Source organism: Eimeria acervulina, genomic scaffold, assembly GCF_000499425.1.
Source record: "Eimeria acervulina Houghton genomic scaffold, Eah_scaff310, whole genome shotgun sequence".
In the NCBI taxonomy this organism is placed as follows: Eukaryota; Apicomplexa; class Conoidasida; order Eucoccidiorida; family Eimeriidae; genus Eimeria; species Eimeria acervulina.
In genome coordinates, this window is record NW_013547701.1 from 3,870 (window position 1) to 30,612 (window position 26,743).

General features: G+C 50.3%; 5 protein-coding genes across 5 annotated transcripts; 2 read left to right on the forward strand and 3 right to left on the reverse strand.

The window, feature by feature from the left end:
* Window positions 1-705: 705 nt before the first annotated feature.
* On the reverse strand, window positions 706-4,171 carry EAH_00032230 (hypothetical protein, conserved; the record flags this gene model as incomplete). The annotated part of the gene is made up of 5 exons (XM_013392323.1): window positions 706-864; window positions 1,265-1,409; window positions 1,636-1,815; window positions 2,480-3,979; window positions 4,104-4,171. 5 exons carry the CDS (start codon window positions 4,169-4,171, stop codon window positions 706-708), a joined length of 2,052 nt encoding a protein of 683 aa, XP_013247777.1.
* Window positions 4,172-8,508: 4,337 nt separating this feature from the next.
* Window positions 8,509-10,872, reverse strand: EAH_00032240 (acyl-CoA-binding protein, putative; the record flags this gene model as incomplete). The annotated part of the gene is made up of 7 exons (XM_013392324.1): window positions 8,509-8,545; window positions 8,884-9,052; window positions 9,326-9,363; window positions 9,705-9,771; window positions 9,962-10,032; window positions 10,259-10,314; window positions 10,639-10,872. The coding sequence occupies 7 exons, from the start codon at window positions 10,870-10,872 to the stop codon at window positions 8,509-8,511; spliced, it is 672 nt and encodes a 223-aa protein (XP_013247778.1).
* Window positions 10,873-12,221: 1,349 nt separating this feature from the next.
* EAH_00032250 (hypothetical protein, conserved) lies at window positions 12,222-15,894 on the forward strand (the record flags this gene model as incomplete). Its single annotated transcript, XM_013392325.1, has 8 exons — window positions 12,222-13,611; window positions 13,778-14,191; window positions 14,417-14,491; window positions 14,654-14,741; window positions 15,047-15,201; window positions 15,375-15,480; window positions 15,624-15,672; window positions 15,802-15,894. 8 exons carry the CDS (start codon window positions 12,222-12,224, stop codon window positions 15,892-15,894), a joined length of 2,370 nt encoding a protein of 789 aa, XP_013247779.1.
* A 3,807-nt stretch (window positions 15,895-19,701) lies between these two features.
* On the forward strand, window positions 19,702-20,948 carry EAH_00032260 (RNA pseudouridylate synthase, putative; the record flags this gene model as incomplete). The annotated part of the gene is made up of 2 exons (XM_013392326.1): window positions 19,702-19,786; window positions 19,939-20,948. The coding sequence occupies 2 exons, from the start codon at window positions 19,702-19,704 to the stop codon at window positions 20,946-20,948; spliced, it is 1,095 nt and encodes a 364-aa protein (XP_013247780.1).
* Window positions 20,949-21,183: 235 nt separating this feature from the next.
* Window positions 21,184-26,205, reverse strand: EAH_00032270 (hypothetical protein, conserved; the record flags this gene model as incomplete). The annotated part of the gene is made up of 8 exons (XM_013392327.1): window positions 21,184-21,389; window positions 21,495-23,150; window positions 23,415-23,787; window positions 23,917-24,045; window positions 24,207-24,326; window positions 24,606-24,758; window positions 24,885-24,956; window positions 25,261-26,205. 8 exons carry the CDS (start codon window positions 26,203-26,205, stop codon window positions 21,184-21,186), a joined length of 3,654 nt encoding a protein of 1,217 aa, XP_013247781.1.
* Between the last annotated feature and the right edge of the window lie 538 nt (window positions 26,206-26,743).

Consider the following 26,743-nt stretch of genomic DNA (forward strand, 5'->3'; position numbering starts at 1 on the left):
AAATAGAAGAAGCGAGTATACGAAGAGAGAAAAGAGTAAAAAAAAGAGAAGTTAAGGGTTTATTTTGAGTTGTTCTGTAGGAAGTTTCATTTAATGCTGCTGCCGCCACAACGACATACAGAAGAAAACGGAACGAAATCCGTCAGAAGAAAACGCAGAATTGGGGCCAGAGCCGCAGTCCCCAAAAACTGAAGTTTGCAAATTGAAGCGGCGCTTTCCAATTTCTGCGTTTCTTCTTGCTTTACAAAAAGACAGAAGAAAGTAAACATATATACATATGAAATACGCATATACATCTACAATTACATACACTTTTCTGTATATATATATTATATATATATTTTAGATAGTATATATTATGTTGGCGTTGATCATCTGAACGGTGCGGATGGACCAGGAACATGACTCTGAGCTGTACAGACAGCTGCTTCTGCATTTCGTACAGCTTTCGAGTTTATATTTTTGTAATAGCCCATGAAGCCTGACGATATATAATATATAGACCTTTGCCACGGACAAAATAGGGAAACAATATTTAATAGGCCCACTTCCACATAATTTTATTTAATTTTTTCTGTATATACTACATGAAAAACGCAGAGGTCGGCGGTAGGTGTCGGTATGCTCTTCTATTGCAATACCCGTCAACAGAAGCAAGCAAAAGACCTACCGAAACCATGAGCCGTGCATGCAATAACTTCACGACTACGTTGCGTGCATTGCGTGGATTATTCTTTGCAGCCCCAAGATACTCTGTTTTCTTCTGTCATCTCTCAAAGCAAACAGCAAATCGCCAGGCGATTCACTATCCAGAACCGCTGTGACCGTTACTTGGTGAAGGCCCGCCCCTGGGAACTCCTGTTCCTGAGAGCGCATCAATTCAAACGCATGCAAAACAAATCATCCGCTTCACATCTAAATAAACAATAGACACTCATGAACTAAGCCTCTCTCATGTGTTTGTCCCCCGTTGACAATACACTCAAAGCAACTTGGTGTTGGCGTTGGTATTTTCAAACAAGTAACAGACACACAAACTACAAGAGTTTCACAGTAGGAACTCAGCTTCTCAGTTGGTGTGTACGGCTCCTTCTCAACTTGTACGTACATATAAACAAATACAATTATACAAAAAAAGATATAAACGAGAATTCTTGCATACAACGCCCCCTTGCCACCCCTACAGCAAAGCACAGCAGCATTCCTGCCGCATGGAGTATACAGAAGAAATAGAACGAAGAAGACTGCATTTTCTTCTACTTACTTTGATTATTATGGGGGCCCCCACGCAACTCCCGCTGCGCGTTGTTAATTTCTCCACCGGTTCGGGTAATAGACAAATCGAAGGCCGGCCAACCGCAGAGGCGCCCAGAAAAGCGTCCAACCCAGCTGACGTCTCAACTATCAATCTGCAAAAGCAACAAGAAAACATGCATACGCATGCATGCATGCATGCATGTATCGTGCATGCTTTGCATGCATGCCTTTCTCCGTCTACTTCTACGCGAGCAATGACCCTAGAAACAACAGAGCGGAGGGCTGAAGTGTCCTGACAGCAACACCGCTGCTGCTGCTGCTGCTGTTGCTGCAAAGGGGCTGCTGATGTTCTTTAGCTGGTGTCAACACGCTGTTTACCCTGTGTCCGCTGTATCTACAACACCAAATCCACAGAACTCCGCCTCGAAGAGAGTCTTAAGTTGATGCAAACTTCTTTGTGCACAGTCTAGCCGTGTGCGAGAGGCCGTTGTATCCTGCATTATACCCCACATGATGCCAGGCATGCAGGAGCTGCAATATCCCGCAACACGGAACCACCTGAAAGTTCAAAGACAGCACACGAAAGAAACAAACCAAATAAACCCTCATTGCCTTCTTGCATGCATAAAACATGCAATCATTCTGGGGCTGCATGCGAGCACCATGCTCGTATGCAGCGGCGAAAATGCATGCATGCACGCATGCAGCGGCTCATTAAATTTTGAGACGCTGCTGGAGATACACCACAGGCACAAAGGACACCAAACTGCCGACAACCTGTACAGACATTACATGAAAAGAGGAAGAGCAACTCACAGTGCGACTATGTAGAAGCGCCAAAGTAATAATAATCGAGAATAACAATAGTTACAATAGTAATAACAATACTATTAATAACAGTGATAATAACAACAGTAATAGTAAAATAACAACAATTATATGCACATAGTAATAACAGTAATTACATACGGCCACGCAGAAATGCCAAAAATAATAAACTACATAATAATATGTACATAATAATGTCATTAGTAACTACATAAATTATATCAGCAACAAAAGAAATAACATGAGAATAATAGGCACAACGGCAAAAGTAGGTAAACCCGACAAAGAAATAGAAATAACACAAATGTATGCATATATTTTTTTAAATATACAACATTTTATTAATTTTGATAAAAAACTAATAAGATTACAAATTAATGCAAAGGCCGCTTACCTTATTTCTGCATCTGAGCGTTCATAAGGCAACTCAATAGAGAATGAAGTGCCGTGCGTGCGGAGTCTTCGTACACATTCAAGCAGCTGAGTCTTTCCGGGTTCTAGGAAGAAATCTGTCCAGTTCGGAGTGGTGGGGTTGTTGTTATTGTTGCTACTGATGGGGGCCCTGGGGTCTGCTGCAGCGAGCAATGAAAAGGGCTCCTTCCCTGCTACTGCATGCCCTGTTAATCGCCGCAAGATTGTCTTTGAATGTTCCAACAAAAAACTCGTCGGCCCCTCTTCCTCTATCTGCAGCAGGGGGGCCCCACCTTCAACAGTAAACCCTTTCGTGTAGCTGTGCATGTGAGGGTTTTGTCCAGCCCATGAGACAGGAGGAGGCTGCCGAAGCCCTTCTCTATCAGCTGTAACGACATCGAGCTGAGTCTGATAGACTGAAGGGCAGAGAGAAGCTGGAGCTACAGGGGGTTCATTTGCAGCGGGATGAGTTGAGGATACACCTGAAGAGGAGGCGCGCAAGAAAGAAGAGGCACCGCCGCTAGATGAAGCAGCAGCCTCTTCTCCTTCGTTGCTTCCGCTGCTGCTTCTGCTTATGCAGCTGCACATGAGACGCGGAGACACCGCAGCAAGTTCGGTGTAGCAACGCTCTTGCTGCTGGCCCTCTGAAAACAAAGAAGGTTCAGGCATACCCGTGCCAGAAGACCCCTCATCGTAAGCTGTTCCACTCATCTCTGGGTCTGTTTTCTCTCTGCTGCTGCTATCGCCACCCTCAAGTACCCCATCAGACTCTGAGGGGCCCCCTTGATCTATCTCAGAACCCGATGGAAGGATCGGTGCTGATGCGGCTGCTGCTCCTTCTACTGCTGCTGCTGCTGCTGCTGCCTCTTCTCGCACAACAGCAGCAGCTGTTGCAGGGTCTGCTTGATCCGTAGCTGCTGCCGGGTCAACCACCCAAACAACAGTGGACATACAGTCGGATAAACCGTACACGAGCGCCTCCTGTACTGCTGCGCTGCGTCTCTGTCTCGTTGCATCATTCCACAAACAAACAAAGAGAGAAGAGGAGCCACAGCAGCCGCTCACTGACACCCGAAACAGCCTCGCTCCCCCTGCCTCCTCCTTGCATGTGTTCGATCGCACCAACACTACAGGAGTCTCTGGAGGTCCTTCTTTTTCTGCTCCTAGCAGCATCTGCTGCTGTCCCTCCCCTTCTTTTAACGGCTCCTGCCCCTCTTTCTTCTTCCTTTGCTCTCCTGCTATCTCAAATGCTTTAATAAGTGCCTTGCGGTCTTCAGGATGTACCAAATCTTCACATAGAACTTCTCCTGCTCCCTGCGTGCTGCTGGAGGGGCCCCCTAGGGCCTCCAACAGGGGGCCCCTTAGGGGCCCCCACTGCTCCGCTGAAGCAATAGGAAATGCCCAAAGGATGCGGCGGCGCTCGTTGCAAATAATGACGCAACCTTCTGTCAATGCTGCGACAAGACGAAGAGAGTGAGTCAAGCTAGAGATACTCCAAACCCCTTCACAGGGCAGCTCCTCTGAGGCCTCCAGGGCCCCTTCTCTTTCTCTCCCTGTACGTGATGGTGCCCAACGGTAAAGACAAAGAAGAACAGGAAAAAACTGACAAAAAGATACAAGAGGAGGCGGCAAACAGAAGCTGAAACGGCGTAAGGCCACCTGATAGCATCCCCATAACACAAACAAAGAGGACAGCTAAGGATTAATGAATGCAAATTCAAACATCTCCAAATAAACAAATAAATATAATGCAGAGCCAATACCAGACAATGCTAGCACATACAAATCGCAACAACTAACAGAAAACACAAACAAATACACCTCAACGCGAACAAAAATGCATAAAGAGAAATAAATGCACCGAACGACAGACAAACATGCATACAGACAAGTATATACAAGCATGGAGATAGATGTACATACAAACGAATACACCTGGAGACAGGAATTCAACACTTTATTTCCATCTGAATATGGTTATTATGGAAAGCAAAGAAAATATGTCTTCCTATCTTGTCTGGGATGTGTACAGCCGGAGGCATTTAAGCAGCACCAACTAAATAAGTGAATATTATTTTAAGACAAACAAAAAAAAACTATTTGTTCTGTAATCAAAATATATACGACTGAAGAAATAAAAACACACTATTATACTTGTATGCCTCCCACACAAAAACTTAGTATGTGCTTGTCTTCATGTGCATATGTGTCTTGGAGAATATGTGTTGTCTTTAAGTCTATTCGTCTGTCTTTATGCAAATACATGCATAAATACACAAAGACAAGTACAAATACACGTAAAGGCACACATAAGAATTAAAATAAATTACAATTACACTTGAGAACTGAATTATATGCAACGGGCAGAGATAGAAATTCATATGGGAATAAAAACAACTAAACATAAATACAATTAAATATAACTAAATATATTCTTAGACAGCATCATGTTTTGTTTCTCTCACTCTGAAAAGCACCAAACCGGCAACCGTTTTGTCTCTCCTGTTGCTGTTTGAACAACACGAAGAAAAATGCGTCAGCAGCGCAGCGCTGAGCAGAGCGCCAAGCTCAGCCACCGACTGCATGCAGAACCCATGCAAACCCTACACCCCAAACCCTAAACCCTAAATCTTGCAGCTGAAGGCAGATGAAACCCAGCCCCGAAACCCAACCCTACGCCCGAATCATACACCTCTAAAAACCTAAACCCTAAAACACTAAACCGAGAGCCCTAAACGTAACTGTTGCTTTAGGCCGGCCAACCCCAAACACTAAACCCTGAACCCTGCTGCTCAATGCCTCTGAAGCCTAAACCCTAAACTCTTAAACCCTTAAAGTGCTTAAGTAAGGCCTCACAGGCAGTGAGGAGAGCTGGGCGCTGCTGCTGCTGCCTCCTGCGCTGCATGCAAAGATGCAAAAGTAAGGAAAGAAGAAGCTGTTCCCCTTGTTCCATCGGACTCCGAGAAAAGAAGAAATCAACAACAGCAACAAAGAAAGCGAAAGCTCAACACTGTCTTCAAGCCAAAACGATAACACCGTCAGCGCTGCAAAACACCAACACAAAAAAAAAGAGTATGCAATGGAAAAACAGAACGAACCAACAACGCCAGGCCTACCACAAAACCTGGTTTATATATATTATATATACCTATATATTAATATTATATATATATATATACACGCACACACACACACACATATATATATACATATATGTATGTGTGTGTGCATGTATATGTGTATGTGTGTGGATGGATGGATACATGCATATACAAGAACCATGATGCATACATTTTTATATATGTGTGCACACACTACACACACAAAGCACGGAGAACAGAAGCTGCAGCAGGCAGCAGCCACACTCCACTGAAATACACATAACGAAGGCAGCAGCCACCTTGAAGGCATTTACGTTTTGTTTAGAAAGAAAAAGGAGGTACAGGGCTGTGAACGCGAAGAGGGAAGGCGTTTAGGGCGTAGACGGTGAAGCACGAAGAGTAAACTCTACAAGAAAGCCACAGATGATAATAAAAGGGTACAGGGTTTACAGGCCTACCGGCAAATGCCCCCCAAGCGATCCATTTAAGCGGCTCCTCAAGCAACGAAACGATCTTCAGGAGTTTCAATATGGGCAGGAGATGTTTTTTTTCTGCTCTAGAGAGGAAAGAAAGAGGGTTTTTAAGAGTTAAACAAAATGCAGGCAGCCCCCAAAAAGACGAGGAAAGAGAGCCCTCTGCGGCCTCCATTGTAGGGGCGCGTCGAAGGTGTCTTTCGTTGCATCCGCGTGCAATTTATTTAAAGCAAACTGAACTCTGCTTGCTTTCCCCCTGTCGACCGCAGTGGCAACTGAGCCTGGTTTCAGGCTACACCTAGGGGGCCAGCTGGGGTGTACAGACAGCTGAGAGCAGCAGCTCAAAGGGTAAATGAAGGCAAATGATCACTTCTACCCAACAATGTTCAACTTGCACAGAAATACAAACAAGCACGCGGACACAACCACCGAGTCGCGGGGTCTGTTGGATCCCTGCTCGCTCCCTCAGGACCCGGAGAGAGAAGAAGACACAACACAGCAATTTTAGGCATTAAAAGATGTTGCTGCTACGCTGTAAATACAACTAATAAAGAAAGGAAAGGAAAGCCCTGAAAATGGTGTAAGACGAATCCCTTGCCTGGCCCCCAGCTGCCTACAGGACGCAACAGAGAACACAACGAAAGACTCGGTGCAACAAACAACCCTCTCATCCTTGTTTTTGGGTCCTCTTTTGCAATGAATGTCTATTTATTCCTGTAGTTTGCGTTGGTATTGTCTTCTGAAGACATCTAATTCAAATACACTTCCGTTCTGCCGTTTTTTTCTTCACACAAATGGTTTGCCCAGAAAGAGGTCTACACAGCAAACGGCCCCCCAGTGCAAGATAGAAACCCTGCAAAAAAAAGCTGAACCACTCAACAGCACTGGGAGGAAAATATGTTGTTGTTCCTTTTCCTTTTCCTTTTCAATTATTTAAAATTTAAATGCGTATTAATGTTTAATAAATAAGCTGCTCTTTTATTCAACGTCTCTTCCTCGGCTTCACACTACAGCTGCGCAGCAGCTGTCTTCTGGCCCGCCTCCACATCATCCCCACGACAGAGGGGGGGAAGATGTGTTGTTGGTGCCCCGTTGGTGTCTCATTTGAACTATGATCTGCCGTCGTTACACAACAATTTATTTATTTATTCCTTGATTATTATGCATTGGGGGAAAGGAAGATATTATCCTCACAATACCCCGAATGATCAGCTGTGCCCTGCTGCAGAGTGCTGACCCCCTCCTGCGCAACAAACGGTGAAGGGCCTCCCTAGAAACGCACGGAGCTGTACTGAGTTGCAATCGAGTCAGAAGACCCATTAAAACAATTAATTTTAATTAATATAACGTAAGTACAGACGAAGCAGCGACGATCACAACGCTTTCCAATGCATCCCCGCCGAGTTCATCCCTAGAGACACCCACTGTACACATTCGATATATAGTAATGCAACGCACTGCAACAAGTGTCTGAATAAACCAAGAATACAACTGTAACTGAAAGGGAGGCATTAGCTGATGCAGAGAGACAAGGAGGCCCCGACGCCGTCGTAACGATCGGCGGAAGGACGCAGTTTTTAAAACCACTGGCGGACCCTGTGGATGCTGCGAGTATATCCGGGTGGATCCGTCAGAAACGAGGAGAAGTGCAGCTCGAAATACGGGACGAAACCCAACGTAGGAGGCGTAGCCATTCACAAGGATAGCTACGGAAGGTTCGCCATGCGTGCATGGAAGTACTGCGTTGCAGAAGCACTTTATTGTTTCTATTCCTTCCTGCACGGCCATCGTTTTTCGTGATGCGTCAAGGAGACGGCCTCAGAGGCAAATTGGAGAAGGTTCATCGGGCCGCTCATTTTAATTTGTCTATGCATGCAGAAGTGGAGGCGACGGCGAAATTGTCGGATTTTCTTGCTTCTTCAACACTGAAGAAGACAATTGGAGGCATTCGCTTCTATGGGCCATTAGAGTGGGGCGCTACTGCAGAATGCCTCAAGCGAGGCGGATGCATGACATATTGCATAAGCATGCAGTTTATTTTACCATACTGAACAATCTTTGTAACGAGAAGCAGAAGCCAAAGGGAAGGTATATAGGCACACCCTGTCCTATGCAGCGCCTACTTACGCTCCTTCAGCAACATGCATCTGCAGTTGGGTTGAAAGCCGACTTAAACAACAAGTCAGAACCTAAATAAAGGCATGAAATTCATATTCGTTTGGATAATGTAGAAGGCGGCCACGTGCGTTGACACGGGTGAGAGTAGACAGTCAGGCCAGTGCACTTCCCCTGATGTCATCAACCGCTCATGTGCGTGCAAGGGGGAAGTCGACAGCTGCACCCACTCCTAACCCGACATGCGTCTATGGAGATGGAGCTGAGTCACACAGGGCCGGCGATACTACTCTACTCCTCCCTTTCGGAAGGTAGGGTGCTGGTCATTTGGCGCTGTCTTCTTGCCCTCTGTCCTTCAATCTGACGTCCGCAGCACCATGACACAGAAGGCAAACCCCTGCGCATCACCCTGGGGTATCGATGATGTGTCAACCTATCTCCATTGACAAAAATCGCCATTCTAGAGCATTGCTTTCTTCAACACTGTAACGGTGTTCAGCCACGGTCCTTGGTATCTTTAATGCACGCTTCACTCCTCTCTATGCTTGCAATAAAGCAGCTTCGCTGCCTCGTTTATTGACGCACTCCCACCCCCAACTCTGTACTAGTTCATTTTGTTCTATTTCGCTATTGCGGCAACCGCTGGAGGTGTTGGAGCCCTTGTGCAGCCTTTGAGTGAAGTGACAGTCGCTGCGTACCTGTGTTCTTCCTCCTTCAGCAAATCGGCACAACTGTTTCCCTCACTGTTCTTGAGAGACGTGTCTGCCCCGGCCTCAATCAATATCGAGATCAGCTCCTGCTGCTCCGCTGCAAGTGCAACGTGCAGAGGAGTTTCCCCGCACTCGTCCTGGAGATTCACCTTCGCGCCTGTGCACAGCGCATCATGCCCATTCATCTCCATTCATCTTCATTCATTTTCACTGATTTAGATTGATGAACCCATAGCCCAACACTGTCTGCTGGCGAGAAGCATGTAAACAGTTCAGAACGGCGTGCAGACGCCGACGCTGCAACGAGACTCTGGTTGATTGCACTTTTGAACAAGTCGCAAGAATCAAGGAACGCTCATACCACAAATAGCAAGAGAAAAAAACCTAAACAACGGTGAGTGCAGGACTAACTACACCACTTGATTCTCACCGCATTCAAGAAGCATCCTGGCGATATCAGCATGCCCTCTGAGCGAACGCATTCATTCATACCCCAGGTGCACCCTTGCATCTACCTTCTCTGCCCCTTCTCCTCCATTGCATCATTTTCTCCTTCACTGCACTACATCTCCTTATCAGTGTGGCGGCCAGGGCACCCCCGGAATTTGTCTCTGTTTCCCGGACCAGCTCCGATCAGCGCTTCCCCGCATCAAAGCAACAAGCAAAAGCAATAAAAACAAAGCAACAACGAAACAGAACCAAAACGGCATAGCAAAGCAACAGCAATAAAAACAAACAAATTAACGACACAACAAGAGCTTAAAGGTGTGCAACACACGGCACGAGGAGTCTACAAGGCGTGGGCCCACCTGTCCGCCGCAAAATGAAGCCCCGTCATTCCCCCTTCACCCGTCGCATGCACCAAAGAAGGGTCTTCTGCACGCAAGAATCAGCGTACACCAATATACGGAGAACAGAACTTCCTGCAGCTGAAATATAACAAAGGACGAGAGCATTCTTTCCCGTATTAGTCGAATTGCAATCGGCGCAATCGAGCAAAAGCAACTCTTTGGGAACAGCTGCTGCTGCTACTGCTGTTCATGACTTCACTTAACAATTGACTTACCCATTAATGCCTCACGGACGGCGTTAAACTTGCCCTCAGCAACCATGCAGCAGAAGCTGTCTCCCTTTGAGCTGCAGCGCCGAACCCAAAGCGAATAAAGAGCAGCGGGCATTTGCTTTCCATCCCGCTCAAACTTGTATGATATTCACTGGGTTATGACTCCCTCTGCAATGGCCAATCTACTAGCAGCTAACTGGCAAACGAAGAGGCTGAGAAGGCAGAATGATTAGGCAGGAGTAGGAAGAACACTCTTCAGCTGTAGCGCCGTCGATTTCAGTAAACTGAATAAACCCGTACCTCGTGTTGTAGCCTCCATCTCCACTCAAAGTTGGCCTGCTGAACACCGGCCCTAACTGCAAAAGAGGCGCGCTCCACACAGGCAGTAAGCCTAACCGAGCACCTATAAATGTATTCCATGCATAGTATGTATAAATCGTATATATATATATACGATTTATAAGTATAAATAATAACGCTGTATTAATAGCTCATTAACAGGCTTGAGACGAAGAATTCGTCGGTCTGGCCTCGAAGTAGAAGGGCTCAGCAGCAAATAAAAATCTGTACCGCCACGTGTGCAGTAGGAAAATTCCAAACTATAGTAACGAGAACCCGTAGGAAAGAAGTAATAGGTGCAGGTGTACGGAGAGTGTATACAGAAGAATGGCTCTGCTTACTCGTGCTCCCCCTGCCTTTGCTGCTGAACCCTTCACTTCTCGAGGCGGGATCAGTCCGAGGTGCAGCGCCAAATCTACGTACTTCGCCTTGGCTACATCAGAACACAGTCCTTTGTGCCCGTGCCAAGCGGCCCTGAAAGCAGCAGGCGCACTGCATCCGTTGGTTTCTGCACTAAATTCAACTGCCTTCTTATGACAGACGAAGTAGAACATCCCGAGAGACACCTCAGCCATTCCACAAGAAAAGAGTCTGAAAAGGAAGCAGGCAAATGCAGTACCATTTGGCGTGGCTTTGCACAGAGAAAACCGAGGGTTCCTTCTGGTCACAGTCGCCCTGCGTCGCCTGTTTGAACAGCCCTGCAGGATAAGCAGCAGCGTTGTCAACTAGAGAAAAGCTGCAAAGGAGGCTACAGTATTTCAATATCCACTTTTAAAAATGTAAAAATATAGATTTGTTAATGCTCATATAGCTGCCGTTTCCAAATGCCGCACAGACAGCCAGAAGGGAAGGCAGAGGCAAGGGGAACGAACCGTAAAGCTGCAGGAGAGAAGTGCTGCCCAAATTGCCAGCAGCGACTTCAACTGCTCCCCTTGCCTCTTCGAATCTCTTTGCTCTCTCACACAGTGAGATTGAACTCTCCTCCTCGAAGGCAAAAACAAAGAAGCAAAGAAGAGTCAGAGTTTGTGTGCAATGTGAGCACTGTGGAGCTGTGGTTCAATTAACGTATTGCAACCCCGCCCATTATGTGTGCCAATGTAGGAAGAATTCTACTTCATCAACCGTTCCACACGAAGCGTTATTTCGCATATATCCATTGCCTTCTTTGGTATGAAGGTCTACTTCTGTGCAGTCTCCCTCACGTCGCCACTACTGTGGACGCGGTTGATTGGCTTACTGCCACTGCACACTCCGAAGGGTTTGCCGTGCAGTTGTAAGAAAGCGTCTGCTCCCCCCTGCTCCCCCTGGACGATCGCAGCCGTTTCAGCAATACGTACGCCAGAACGACGGCAGATGCGAAGCTGAGCCCCACAAGAACTGCTGGGATCTGCCCCCCTGGCCTCGCCATTGAACGCCACCAGTTCGCGCATCCAAACGCGACATAAGTAAATATATATTCTAAGGCAATATGTCTCAGCGATCCATGATGCAAGCGTAAATACAACTAGAAACAATTTGAAGTTAACACGAACTAACGGTGAGGAGAAAGGCAGGCGGAACCAGCCAGAAGACCACGCGTGGAAGCTGCATGCGCACGAGATCAGACAGACGCTTGTCTTAGGCATCGAATGGAAGAAGAAACGATCGCTAGGTTGGAAACTAGGGTTTATTTCGTCGTTATTTTCCAAGAATTTTGGGGTGAATAGGCCTTGTTCCTTCTCCTGCGCCCGCCCCTCGATTCCTGGTCCGGCGGCGCCCGCTGCCACTAGGCCAACTGCGCGTTGCAAGTTTCACTGCAGATTGGCGCCTTTAGGAAGTTTCAGAAGACATAGTCTCCGGAGAATGAGCTGAATTTCAGTCATCTGTAGGGGGTGAAGCTGCTGAACAGTTCACGCAAGCTCCGCCTCCGGCCAGCGCTCCACATATGCTTCCTCCTGGCGGCATGTGCCGCTTAGCAGCGGCAAAAGACAAAGGCGTTTCATCGAGAATTATATTTCAGCTGCGTGTTGTTCTACGTGCCGTGGCTACTTTGGCGTTTTTGGTGGATCTCGATGGGACATCCCGTGAGTGGACGATTGGACTGAACTGCGCAAACGCAGCCGCCTCACCGCTCGCAGCAGCCGCCGCAGAGGCCTCCTCCAGCCCCTCTTCTCCTGTTGGTGTTGAAGGAGCTTCAACGGCAGATGCGTTGCACCAGCAGCAGACGGCCTCCCTCGTTGCCCGTGAAGACGGGGGTGATGGAGGACCTGCGTTTCGCGCTATTTCATACGGCACGTGCAGCATGCCCCTCGCTGTTGGTGGCGAAATCGTTCGCTGCGACAGTGAGGGGGGTGGCAGACCTCATGTAGAGTTCCATTCGTTTGAGGGTCCCCAGGGACCCCTGTTGAACCAAAGTTTCCCGATGGACATCCCTCCTGACTTCTTCTTGCGCCGCACGATGGCCCGAGACCGTCGCGAGATGATGAAACAGAAGAACGCGTTGACGGATTCATCCTCTTCTCCTTCCTCGACTGAAGAGGAAGAAGGTGGCAAAACGAGTCTCTTGCAAACGCACGCGAAGGGAGGCTCCATGGATGACCCGCACTTCATCCGCATATTCGGTCGGTGGACCTCTTACTCCCGCGGGATGAACTTGTTGTTAAGCAGAGATGCTGCTGTTCCTTCCCTTGAGCGTAAGCCAGCGGTCGAAGGCGCAAATGCAGCGTCCCCGGGACACCCGGACTCCATCTCAGTGCCACCACCTCGGCAGCCAACGTTGTTTACTGCACGCATGAGCGCAGCTCGGCAGCCTAGACTGTCGCATCCTGTTTTGTATTGGCGGCAAACAATCACCTCGTCTCCTATGGAGCAATCCTGCATTGCCTTAATCAAACTGCCAGTCAGAGAGAGGGGCCTGTCGGATGCTACTGCAGACCCAGCAGCTGCAACCGCTGCTGAAGTTCCCGACTCCTGCGAGGACGCGCAGCAACATGCTTTCGAGAGGAGGAACGCCGCTTCTGCGCCGGACCCCTTTTGGCTTTCTTGTGGCCCTGAGCTTCAGCTGAGCCGTCTAGCGAAGTACCTCACCTTCTCAATATCGCAGGAGAAGATCAATAAAGTGCTGGCGGCTCTTGACTACAGCGTAGAAATCTGGGAAGAACCGCACGAAACAAAGCACAGCGCAGATGAATCAGGAGGGGGCTCTTCTTCACATGTAACGAAAAAAGCACAAGAGGCAGCAGCAAACGAACAAGCCGAGGTGGCAGTTCCGGAGAAGCAGCAGGAAGCCTCAGCCTTTCGCGGCGTGGAAGCGCGTCGTCTTGCTGCAGTGCCCGGTAAGCGCTTGCACTGCTGCTGTTCTCTGGGTGCGTTTCTTCCTTCTTTGCTTTGCATCAGGTTCTAATCATTATTTCGAAGGTTGTTTACCTACCTCCAAGCCAAAGGCAATGCTTCGTGTAGGAGCACCACGTGCTCGTGTTCTCTCGTTTTCGCTCTCTGCAGAAACGTTCGAAGAAGCGCCACCGAAGTGGCGAGTTGGGGTCTGCCTTTTGAACAGGCTCAAGGGAAAAGAAGGGGCTCAGGACAAAAAGCCTACAGGCGACAGGGGGAGCCATGAAGCCGCAACGGCCTCTTCAGCTCAGCTTCCGGGAGAAAAGCAAAGGGAGACTGTAGTTGACAAGGGAGAACTGGAGTTGCAGAGGGACGGGAGAAAAGAAGTAAATGAATCGAGGGAAGGAAGCGAGAAAGAAAAGCAAACAGGCAATGAGTTTTCAGAAGCTACGCTTGTCGGGGAACTGAAGTTTCACCTCTCTCCTGCAGTTGCATCGCAGGCAGACGACAACCCACAGGGCGAACCAGAAGCCATTCAAATTCGTCACTTTATTGATGCTGGGTGGATCTATACTCGGTATATCCGTAGGTTTGATTCGTGACTCACACTCTTTTGTGTACGAAAGAATGCATCTGCAGCCATTGGTGCCCAATTGAGATAGCGGTAGGCGGTCTTCTTCTATTGGTGTTTTTTTCACTTGATCCACTATAGTCCAGCCTTTCCGAGGCAACAGGCTGCATGTCATGACTCCGAAACCGGAGGGGAAGCTGTGAAGTGCGTGCTGTTTCTGTGCTGCTTTCTGGTGGCAGAAGGCGTAAATGTTTCTCGCTTCAACCGGCTGGCCATTAAGGAATCCCGAGGGGGGATTACTCAGCCTTGCGTCGGTGAGTCATCTTACGTTCTCTTCCTCGGTTTCTTCTATTTTAAAGACGCTTGGTACAGATGGCTGCGTAATACTGCTTCCACAGTATTAGCAGTATGCTTATAGCTGCGTTGCTTTCTGGCTATCGGCTTAGTGGGCCTTTCTGTTTTTGCTTTTCATGCAGGATTCTGGGACGAGCACAGTTTACTGAGTGTGGCGCCGGATGCGTATTCATGGGATGAAGCGACTGAAAAGGGCACGCTGAGATTTGTGTACGCATACACCTGAAGTTCGCACTGGGTGAAGAGTTAAGCTTAAGTGTTTCCTGAGGTAGTCACATTTTTAGTTCTTGCCCAACATTAGCTGCATAGCGAGCTGGAGTAGCAGACCTTGACGGTAGAGATGAACAGGCATATTTCATATACATGCCTGCTCACCAGATACATGCCATATATATATATATATATACATGCATTCTTGATTTTATCAATCGTAGATGCATCTTAAAGGAGGGGTCTTTGACTCCCCTTGCTTACGAAAATGAGTGGCTGGGTGTGCCGGATGCGCGTGCTTTCAGGTTCGGCAGTGCGTTGAGGGATGGAGTGGACAACAGCGATGCTCTATTTGATGCGGTTCCTGGGCACCACCCGACTGCCCGCATGCACGTTTGTTTTTATCCGAATGAAGAACAGCCGTTCGGGATGTTCATGGGGGAGGTGCGATTTGTCATCGGTGGGTTTGGTGCTGAAACTGCCCGCAACTCCAGTTTTTTGGGACTCTTGTAGATGAATGGGCTTCCATCGACTATACAAAAGTGTAGGGAGCATGCAGAGGGATGAGGGAGTTGGTCCAGTGTGCCAGGCTAGTCACCACGGGTTTCTGCCTCGGCATGTTTGTTTGTACAGACTCGGCGGATGCGACGTTGCTCGTTTGTTTTATCCTCTTCGTTTTTTTAGCTCTTCCACTGACCTGTGCGGTGGCTCTGTCGTTCCACGTGTACAAGCATCGCAAGTACGTTCCAGATGAATGGTTTGATTGACGTGGTGTGCCTGACTGCTGTGCCGAAGTGATTGCGAACCCGCCGAAGCAATGCGCTTCTTCTCTTTGATGTTGTTTCTGCCGTTATCATTGCTTGCATGCGGCCTGCGACTCAGCCTGCGCGAACGGCTGCAGCGGCTTGTGCTTGTTCAACAGCGAGATGCGGTAAGCTAGCGAGCTGAATTGAGTCAACTTTATTCTTCGAGGCTGTAGCGCATTGCAAGCCACAGGAGGGCAGAAGCTTCGCAACAGCCAAACCATTCAGATGTTTTATCGACTGTGCTGCGGGCGTAGGTGGAGCAACTGTTGATGCGAGAGTTGGGGCTTTCCACAGAAGATCAGGATGATGCAAATGATGAAGATGATGAAGAAGAAGGCCATGTTTGAGATAGATCTGCGTCCACTTTGCTGCTGATGCTTAGCTTGGTGGCTGCTCTCAGCAGTACTTTTCAGTAGCCTGGTTGGGCACCTTTAAATTGTGTTGGCGAATGAGCACTCTTTTTGTTTGGTTTTTTTCCTGTGAGCACGTGGACCCAGAAGGTCGGGTAGGTAAGCTGTTTCGCGTTGGTCCCTGCCAGAGGCAGGCCGACTCGAGGCAAGCTATCTCTTTTTTTCTCCGTTTCCCTGTAAAGCAGTGGAAGTTTACATGGGCTGCGGGACGTTATTTTGGAAAGACATGTAAATGAGGGGGCGGTTTCATTGCCATTCGTTTATGGCGTGAGTACTGGGAGTCCACAGCGAGCCACTAGGGTCTCTGATAGTAAGTATATTACTACATAGCATTTAGTTTACTGAGCTCTGCATACAGCCAACGCAGGAGCCCTCAAGCGTGCTTGAAACTGTTATTAGAAAGGAATCTGAGCATGCCGTGCAGTAGTTGGCAACCCACCAGTTGAGCAGCAGCACGGCAAATCGGCATGCGAGTCGATATCCCCCCAGATTAGTCCATGGAATGGCAGTTTTAGGGTTCAGGTGGAGTGAGGACCTGAATTTTGAAGCCGGCCGGAATTCAAGCAGAGCTCTAATGACTCAGCTGTCTTCGGATTCCTCTGGGTGCATCGGTAGTTTGGCATTCGCCTTTTTCCCACTGTTGACCCAAGTCTGTGAAATACGAAGGTGGTAACTAAGTTCAACGTTTGTGGATAAGGGCCTATTATTAACGATTTCTTCTGAGCAGTCAACCTCGTATGTTCTTTCTTGCGTTGTGTGCTACCCAAACCTTGTTTCGTAAGTTTAGCTCTACTTGCGCTTAACACCAGCCATTTCTGCATTTGGTTAGCCCAGGGATTGCCAGTTGCTTTGAATATGAAGATGGACTGACTGTCGGGATTCTCGATGCACACTGGTTGGTATACGCCTAAGTAATTAAGAGTGGGCAGCACTATCCGTGCATGAATGGTGCGCTGTAGTTCTGCTGCACAGCAAACCAAAGCCCCAAACTGCTGGCTCTGGATGAACGCAGCACTTTTCGGAAGGGCCGATTAAGACTAACTGTGTTTATTAGTTGTATTTACTACCGCAAACATTCGAGAAGGGCTGCATCTGTGGGATGCACAAACACTTCATTTCAGGAGCACCCACATGCTCTGTTTCAAAACGTTGTCTAGTATTCCGTCATACCAGAAGATAACTCCTCGCACTTTCTTCAGCATCACGAGCAATGGGTAGGGTATGGAGGAGCAGAACTATGCAAGGGCAAACGAGTTGTACACTAACGTTTAATGATTACAGGGAGCCGGGGAGGGGCAGCTACTAGAAGTGCTTGAAAGGATGTAGGGAGCAGCGTTTAAACGCCTCCTTCATGAAGGCAACCCGAAATGCACGAAGATGCAGTGTTGTGGGGTTTTGCTTCTTCAAGCCGAATGGGCTATATGGAGGGTTTCGCTGGTGGTACACTTAATGTCTTGCTAGCCATCTCGGGAAAGCTCAAGTACGTTAGAGAATTGATAACTGCAAAGATATTTTTCAAAACTCCATGGGCCTCGAGAAGCCCGCCTCACTCGCTAGACACAAATCGGGTATTCACGAGCTAGGCAACAGCATAGCTGCAACACACTTCAGAGGAGGAACCTGAGGCACGCCGCACTCTACCGAGGCTTGACGAGCGTGTAGTAATTCATTTAGTATCTTTCATTAGATGCACTGGCCGCATGCGTGCAGCTTACTGTGTTCAACTTGAAGATTTTCCCGCTCCCCGTTCCCCCCAAAAAGTGGCACCGGCCACATTCATATCTTTCAAGCACTTTTGCATGGAGGCTTCAGCCTGGAGTTGCAAGCCAGTGATAAACAGAGAGAATCGCTGAAGTGAGCAAGAAGTGCACGAGGCCAGCCTTGCTTGTCTAGTGAAGATTTCAGGCGAGGTGGTACCTCCAGCCTTGCTCGTCAAATGAAGATTTCAGGTGAGGTGGACAAGGAGACAGCGAAGATGCTGCAACTGGCGGGGAATTATTCGGTGGCGAATTCCCTTCCAAACAGAAGTCGAAGAGGTAGGGGCTATCTTATCTGCTCAGAAAATCCTATGCTCTACTGCAGCTGCACATTTATGAACCGAGTCAGTGCACTTCGTATCTCAAAATTGTAAACTGGAAATCGTTAAGGTGTCACAGGAAAAGGAATATTTCCAGCTTGCGTGAACTCCCTGAGAAGCATCGAAGCTGCCAAAAGCAGATGCCCGTATTCATAGTTGTACGTGGCTCTCACCGTTCCTGACCTTCATGGAGCAACGGTGGCAACGGTGCTCTCAGAATCAGTAGGGAATTAAAGACGCGGAAGGAGAGATTGCTGCAGTGCATCGGTGCAATTCCATCTACATTTACTCTCCTCAAGTGTAAAACTCAAAAAATCATGCATATACCATTTAAGCTCCAGTCTGCGAAGCGACAGCTATTCCACAAAGCGTGTGCATCGCGTGGAAACGCTGGTAAGCGCAGGGGGCGTTGAGTGTTTTGGAGCCCCGCGCGGGCCACGAGAGGAAGCAACCTTCTCCCTGGGTAGCCTGTAGGAAGGAAGAGCGGACAACTATCATTTAATTGCAGTTGCAAATGTGTGCGCCCACGGAGCAGCTCCCCACGAGCAGAAGGCCACGGCCATTTCCACGCAAATGTGGACTGTCAGTGGTGGATTAAGCCGATTCATACCAAGTTTTCCAAAGAAGTGAATTCGCAATGGCTCGAAACATAGCCTTCCAAGGAGCATCTGGCCTCGGAAGTAATTACAGACATAAATTCTGTGACTGCGTACTGCGCTGCATAAACGTCACTCACTGGTTCACCAATGAACGGGTCTCCTGCTCGACAATCTACAGGAAAGTGTTAATTCCAAATTCGCATCATAAAGAGGGTTCATAAATGGTCCATCGTTCATTTGCGAGGTACTTTCTCCGCAATGCATCGCAGCCCGGCTCCGCCGCAGCCACTGAACCGTCGACGGGGCCGTCACATGCAAGTCTGAGGGCCCTCAACCTCTTCTTGTTGAAGTCAGACGCTGGATATCCGACATCATCATAATTTCTATGAAACCGTTTAGTGTTTATTAATGATGGCCATTGAATTGCCATAAAGAAGAGGGAGACTCCACCGCCAGAGCTAGATGAACCTACGCTCACGCTTTTCGCCAGTGCGTAGATCAGTGTGATGCCCGAATCGTCGGAATCTTCCATGCCAATTTACTTTTTTTATTTGTTGACTATCATGTAGACTTGTGGTTTGTGGCGCCTGCCTCGCCTCCGCGCCATCGACAGTGGCTGTCAAGATACGGCGTTCAGCTGCAGAAACTGTTGCCTATGCCGTGAGTTGGAAGGTTATCCGAGATTTGCAGACGAAATGGCTTCAGCTGTGTGTTGTGGGTATGCGTTGAGTTGTTCTTGAGATGCGTCTAAACTCTCCGTATTGCTGTCTGTGCGGTTGTTGAAGCCAACCCATGAAAACTCTGCGCTGTCTTGTTACCACATTCATCCCTCTCTTCTTCTCTGCTCCTTACGCCTTATCCTGGCAGGATCAGTACCAAGTAAAAGGTATATATCCCTTCAGAGTACCTCCACTGCAGGGTCGTTTCAGTGTCAGCAGTGCCTGGCCCCTGTGGAGTTCTGCTGTGCCGGCGTCACCTGCGCACTCCCCGAAGGAATCAGAAAATGTCCACACAAACTGTCGCCCTAAAAGAAAAACGACAGAGAGCACTGCGAAATGCATTGGGGGGATGGACATTCTGCACGAGGACGACGCGGTAATCGCGCTGAACAAACCCGCAGGAATACGCGTTGTACCTTCCCCCGCTAACTCAGGTACACAATTCCGCTTTTCTTGCCTCTACTCAAGCCAGCATTACTTTAGCCTCTTCATTTGCAATATTGCTGTTAGCATTGTGCCGAATATGTTTTCTGCTCCTGTCTTCGTATTGCTGCTGTGTGGCTTGTGCTGGTAACTGCGTGTTCAGCAACCTCCCAGAGGCCAACAGCGACGAAGACAGACTCGGTAATCGAACGCGTTTTAGCTCACTACAAAGCCCTGGGCGATTCTTTTCTGATTCCGGAGACCTTGCGGAGTCTTCCCGCAGCCTCTGATGGGATGGCCACCCCCGACGGCAGGGAACCCCTCGAGCTTGGCTCAGGAGAACCCATGGAAGGCCAACTAACTCTTGGACAGGATGCCGTCGTACACCGATTAGATCAAGGGACGTCTGGTGTCTTGCTTCTAGCTAAGACTGCAGATGCTGCTTCGTCTTTGCGGCAACAATTTAGAGAGAGGAGAGTTAAGAAAATATATTTCGCTGTTACACAAGGGATGCTTAAAGGGCCTATGACAGTCACCTCCTGCATAGGGAGGGACCCCAACGATCGCCGCAAGATGCAGAGTGCGCGTCAGATCTGGGGTGTACATGGAGCTGCTACGCGTGTTGCCACTTCAGGGAAGCTACGAGGGGCCGTCACTCTATTAAAACCTCTTTTATTCAACGGGAAGTGGAGTGTTGTGCAGGCGTCCCCCGTAACAGGGAGGACCCATCAGATTCGACTGCACCTTCAAATGCTAAAAACTCCCTTAATTGGAGACCCTCTATACGGAGATGCCAGCGCGACAAGTGCATTTCTTGCTTCTGCAGTCGCCCTTAGGTCGGGGTGTTCTAGGGGCCCCCTGGGAGTGTTGGGTCAACACGGGGCTCCCGGCATGGCTCTTCCAGGGAGGAGGGGGCACATTCGGCCGCTGCTGCATGCAGCTGAAGTGTGCTTTATTCACCCTAGGACAGCAGAAAGTTTGCTTGTGCGCGCGCCTCTGCCGCCAGACATGCGGGGGGCGATTGCCGTCGTCGATCCTCATTGGCCTACAGCCCCCGAGCTATCGCCGTTTGCAGGGGACAGTAGAGACCCTTCATTTAAAGCTGCTTTTCTTGAGAAACTTCATCACCTGGGGGAGGTGGGGAAGGGGGAGGTGCCTTTTGCTTCTGCTTAGACGGGGTATAACCTCAACAAGAGGCCTCTAGCCAAGCGAGGCGGGGGATGGGAGCCCTTTCGTTTTGGGCCCATAAGAGACTAGTCTGGTCATGCCCTTTACCTGCTGTATGCGTGCAGTGCCAGAGGGGTGTTTCCAGCTACTATGACACGCCAAAGACTTAAACGAACAAAAATCATTAAATGAATACGCTGGGTGCAGAGACGGAAACAGACAAGGATTACTTCACATCACCTCAGGGCCTCGACTGGGCCCAATCTCCCATGTCTTCTTTCTGTCGCGGTATGTTGTGGATGTTGCTGCTGCTGCGGCTACTGTTGGGGCTTTTGAGAGGAGGATTAGAGTAACAAAGGGGGCTCAGCAAGCCGCATGCTCCCCAAGGGCCCCCGCTCCTCCCCCCACGTGGAGAGGGGGCCCCAAGAAGAGGACCCCCCCGACCAGCTGATAACGAAGCAAGCGGAGGGGACCTCATGCTGGTAGGGGTGACGCAACGGCAGTCCACGGGGCTGTATGCATTTAGGGGGCTTCGGAGAATGCTTATATTACCTCCTTTTGCTGATGCGGCGGCTGCAGCTGCCGTTATTGTTGCTGGAGATTTGAGGGACATCATGAACGCCTGCTGCTGTTGCTGCTGCTGAAGTAGAGCCTGATTCAAATGCGCAACTGCCTCCATGGGTGATGCCCTTCTGGGCGGCTGACTGTAGGAATGTGCAAAGGGGGCCGATGAAGGTGAAACGAGTCTTGCCGCTACTGCTGCTGCATCGGGATTCATAACGGCACCTCGGGCAGCACTGGCCCCTGCATAGTCCCCCATACTCTCTGCCGCGTACATAGAGGCCCCTCCTTTGCTCCAGTCAACAGGCGGCATCCCTACAGGTGACAGCTCTCTGGTGGGTGTTACGGCATAAAGCGAAGGGCCCCCGAGAAGGGGACAGGGAGCCCCACGGGGGCCCCCCATCTCCGTCGGTCTCTGGGGCCCAGGAGGCCCCCAGTCTTCCCAAAAAAGAACGGGGTTTCTTAGGCGAGCTCCTTGAGGCCCTCCTCCTGTGGACTCTGCTGCTGTGGGGCTGACCTTTGACTCAATTGCAAGCGCAGCCCCAGGCAGCTCTGAGGCGGCTTCCCCCCCGCTGGATGCCCCCTTTGCTGAAGACGGGTCGTCCCATTTCTCTTTGATGGGGGAGCAGCTGCGTCTTGTGCGGCTGAACACCTTGCCGCTGCCGTTGCTGCTGTTGCTGCGCGAAGAGGCACCCCACTGCTTCTTAGTTGTTGCTGCAGGTAAGACAGCTCTCTGCTGTACCCGCCGCGGTAGAGGAAGGGCCCCCAAGACAGGGCCACCTTGTAGGCCCCCAACAGCAACAGGATACTGGCCGTACCTAGGACCAGCGTATAGCGACGCAGTAGGGGTGGGGGCCCCCAGAGGGGGCCCTAAGTGCCTCCCTACCACAGAGAGATCAACCGCTGACGCCGAACCCATCAGTCCCCCTCTGGAAGCGCGAGAAGCAGCAACAGCAGCAGCTGTTGCTGCAGTTGGAGCGGGCTTCAGAGCCGGCAGCAGACTTGCCGCAGATGCAGAGACGGGCAACCCCCCAGGGGGCCCCAAAAGAGAGGAACGTCCCCTAGAAGGGCACCTCTGGCGGCCGCAGGGCCCCCTGCTGGTTTGTTGCTGCCGCTGCTTGAGAGGTGGTAACACCACCCCTGGTCTGGGAGGCTTTTCACAGCAAGAATCGAAGGGCCCCGCACCGCTAGGCGGGAGACAGGACCCCCAGCCCCCTTCTGCGGTACAAGGACTACACTGCTGCTGCTGCCTACACTGAGGTACAGCAGGACGCAACACAGCGCCCCGCAGTCTTTCAGCCTGCGGCGGAAGCTGCAGCATAGGGGCTCCCTTTTCTTCCCGCTTGGTAGCAGCACCCCACAAAGACTTTGTCTTCCCAACTGTTGCTGGTGGTACGGAGGGGCCCCCCATATAGGCCGGGGGGCCCATTGGGGCGCCTGCTGCTACTGGTACTTGCGCTGCTGCTGCGGGTGTGGCCCGGGCGACGTCCTTGTCGGGAGGAGGGAGTTGAACTTCTTTGGCTACGGGGGCCCTGGAAGTGGCTTTGTCTACTGAGGGCACTTCCACATACTTGGGAGCCTCCACCCCTTCGAAGGGGCCCTCCGGCTTCGCGGCGGCGCTGGGGGGCCTTTTTGTTTGCAGGTGCTCTGCAGCATATGCAGAAAACATCCAAGGACACAAGGGAATCCATACAGCATGCATGCAGTGGTGCATGCACAAACGCATGTATGCGTAATTACATATTTATGTGGACACGGGCAGGTAGGTATGAGGTGTATTTACACTGCTGCTGAGGGCAGCACAGCTGCACACGGTTAAATATAAACACCTAATCATAAAATCCCGTTACTACTGTAGACGCCGCTCGCCAGCCACAAGTGAACCTGCAAGCTCGGCTTAGCTCATCTCACTTTCGTGCGCATGCAGCAGTCCTTCCGTGAAGGCGCCCAAGTTTTCGCGGAGTCTCTCGATCTGAAACTTCAGACTTTCTATCTGGGCCTCGCTGGTGGGCGGAAGCGTCTCCATATGAATGAACGGGTGCCCAAGGGCCCTCTTTTCTTGCTGCAGAGACGCAAGCGCTGCTGCGGCTGGCGCTGCAGCAGCAGGGATGGGCAACCCTGGAGGCCGAGCGCCCCCAAGGGGCCGCACAACACCAGCTTGAGCATCATCGTGTAGGGTTTCCAAAGGTCTAGGTGAGGTGGAGGCCTCAGCAGCAGCCGCAGCAGCAGCAGCAGACGTCGCACGACACAGGGCAGCTGCCCCTTCTAGTCGCTGCTGCACCTCCTGTAGCCACAGAAAACATCCGAAGGAAAAACAGACAGCCGGATCTTACAACTCTATCATTGGCATTATGAATAACTGGGTTCCATACACGTGGGAGAACCAGCTCGCTTGTTTGATTGAGGCAGTTACCTGCTGTGTGGGAAGGTCGAGAGCGCCTACTTCGGCAAATAAAGCGCTTCTTAAAGCCGCAAACACCTCACTGAGCCGCCCCTCCAGAGCTGAGTCAGAGAAAGAAACGGAGGGGACAAGATCCTCCTCCTGAAACAAACACACAGAAACAAAGCCCACGCCCTAAACCCTATTGTTGTCGGCGAAGCCGTCCATTGCACGAAGGTGCAGTGAAGCCTGTAAACTGCATGTACACCTCAACGGTTTGTACGACTCAAACGCAGACGCTGTGTTCATTCAGGGTGGCTGACGGGTTCGTTCGTTGGCAAGTCGAGACGTGGCCTCATCAACCGTTGGAAGAAGCTGGCCATGACCTCTTCAGCAAGCGCAACAGCTCCTCTCAGTCCTTCGCACTCCGCATTTAATTTCTCCTAAACCGCCAAAACAACAGCCACGCACAAGCAATCTAAAGACGGTCGCATTACCAATGCGAGCTTGTCAGTAATATAACGTCTTAAAAGAACAGGAGTTACGCTGAGAGAGTGGGAAGAACAACAAAACGGCTGCGGTCAACAAGAAACCATAAACACCCGAGATACCCAAGCAATAAGAAACTATCGAACTACGAAAACAGTCTTGCAGTCTAAGCCAGCCGTATGCTGGCGTGTGGTGTGTCTGCAATGCATCTTTTCTTGTTTGTGTTTGCTTACAATCTGCTGCCTGAGGGTTTCGTTGTCCAATGCAAGTTTTCTGTTCTGCTCGCACTTCTGCCGAATGTCTGCATGGTACTGCCGCTTCAAGATTTGCTCCAGTTGAAAACTCTCCTCCGCCATGACCCGCTGCAGCAAAACCGGAGCTACACCCTAAACCTCAAACCCTAAACCCTAAAGCTTCAGGACGAAGTCCCCTCTGTCCTCTAAGAAACCCGGTATCATCTTCCAGGTAATAAGCAACCAAGGAGAAAATGGCTGCATATGATGCTAAGTCACCTTTTCGTCTTCTTGCGCCTGAATTTTCGTAGACAGTTTGTGCAGTTGGTCCAATAAGTCCTCGCCAGGTGCCTGCGGACAGCCCCAAAACAAGAAGAGCACGGAAACGTACGCGCATGCATGCATATAATAAACCCTCATCTCCTTACTACGGGTCTTTGGCTGCACGCGCGCCTTACCACCGTTATGGGGCCCTCCAGCGCTTCGGTTCCTCTCTGAATGTTCATAGTCTGCATGCGTTGCTGCAGCAGCAACGCCAGGCACAACAAACAACGCATACACCCCATAGAGTACCAGCACGAAACACAACAGCAAAAACAAATGCAACGGCAGCAAAAGGTCCAAGAAACAGCAGCTTCGACCAATGTAAACCCACATCGTGAGCTCGCTGTAGGTTCAGTGGGAGAAACGCTCTCTTGCCTTCTGCTTGCCTTCGCATTTGCTGCCGTTGCTGCTGTTGCTGCTGCTGCGGCTGCTGCTGCTGCTGTTGCTGCTGCTGTGGTTGCTCTTCTTGGTGCAGCATTCCAACTATGCTACCCGCTGGCGACAACAAAGACCGGGCAGAACTCTGGGCCCCCCGAGAGCGGGCCGTGTCCTCAATGGCCCCCATGGGGACCCTTTTCTCTGTCTGCGGCGGCTCCAAGGCGGCAGACTCCGCTTCTGCTGCTGACGCCTCCAATACGGGGGCCCCTTCAGAGGGTTGAATGCTGTGGCGGGGTGGGAGGGGGGCCTCCGTTTGTCCGGGGCAAAGGGCCCCCTCAACTGCTTTGCTTGTGGGGACAACCTCGGGAGAGGGGCCGCGCTGGAGGCTCACAGGAAGCGCCTCACCATGAGGCCTGTGAGTAGAAGGGGCAGAAGGCGATGCCCTTTGGAGTGCCCTAGATGGGGCCTCCTGAGAAGACCTGTTGCTTAAAGGTGTCACGGGGCGCCCCCTGTGGGGCCCCGCTGACGACAAGATTCTTTCTGAGGGCTCCGACAAATGCAAAACCCCTGACGATTCCTCTCTGTGGCGCTGGAGACCCGCATCTCTACCCTCCGCTTCCGGTGTCTGCACACCGGAGGGAGGAGTGGAGGAGGCTAGACGGGCGCTGCTTGACGCATATCTTTGATCCTGCTCTTGCCTGTGAGCAGACACTGCCTCGAAGAAGTCGTCTGCTGCATCTGATGCTTCTATTGCAGGGGCCGCTGCCAACGCCGGCGCCTTTGCTGCCACTGTAACGGGTGTTACTGCTGTTGCAGCAACAGCAGCAGCAGCTTGAGCAGCAGCAGGGGAAGGTGAGAGTCCTCCGTCTTCCACTTCGCAGGGGGCACCGACCGCCATCCTGTCTATTTCCGCTGAATCCCTCAGACTTAAAACACCGCAAACCCTTTCAAAGACAATTTAAACAATATGTCCTAAACCCTTCCCTATGCCTTACACCCAACCGAGCACGATATGCAATCCCTGTCAACTTTCAAGCAACATTCGTGGTGTTATGACGGAACTGCCACTCCTTCGGCCTTCCCTGAGACCCCCGCCTCATGCATCTACCTGTGAGCTCAAGCGTGGCCTTCCCGTGCCCGTAGGGCCCTCTGAAGGCAGCCTGAGAGGGAGGTGAAGCCTGGTTATTTCGGCAAGCGATTTGCTGAGACTGCTATGGCAGAAGAGAGGAAATCCGAATGCCCTGATGGGCCGCGCGAGAAGTGGTATAACATAAGTCAATTTGAATAAAAAATGAACCCCAAAGAAGCGAAGAAATGAGCCTTTGCTGGAGCAGCAGCGCGTCGGGTGTCTGCGTACCGTAGGCGGAGAATTCCAGTCTGAAGGGTCAAATGAAAAGAAGTCAAGATTCATTTTATTTTTCTAGCATTTTTATAAA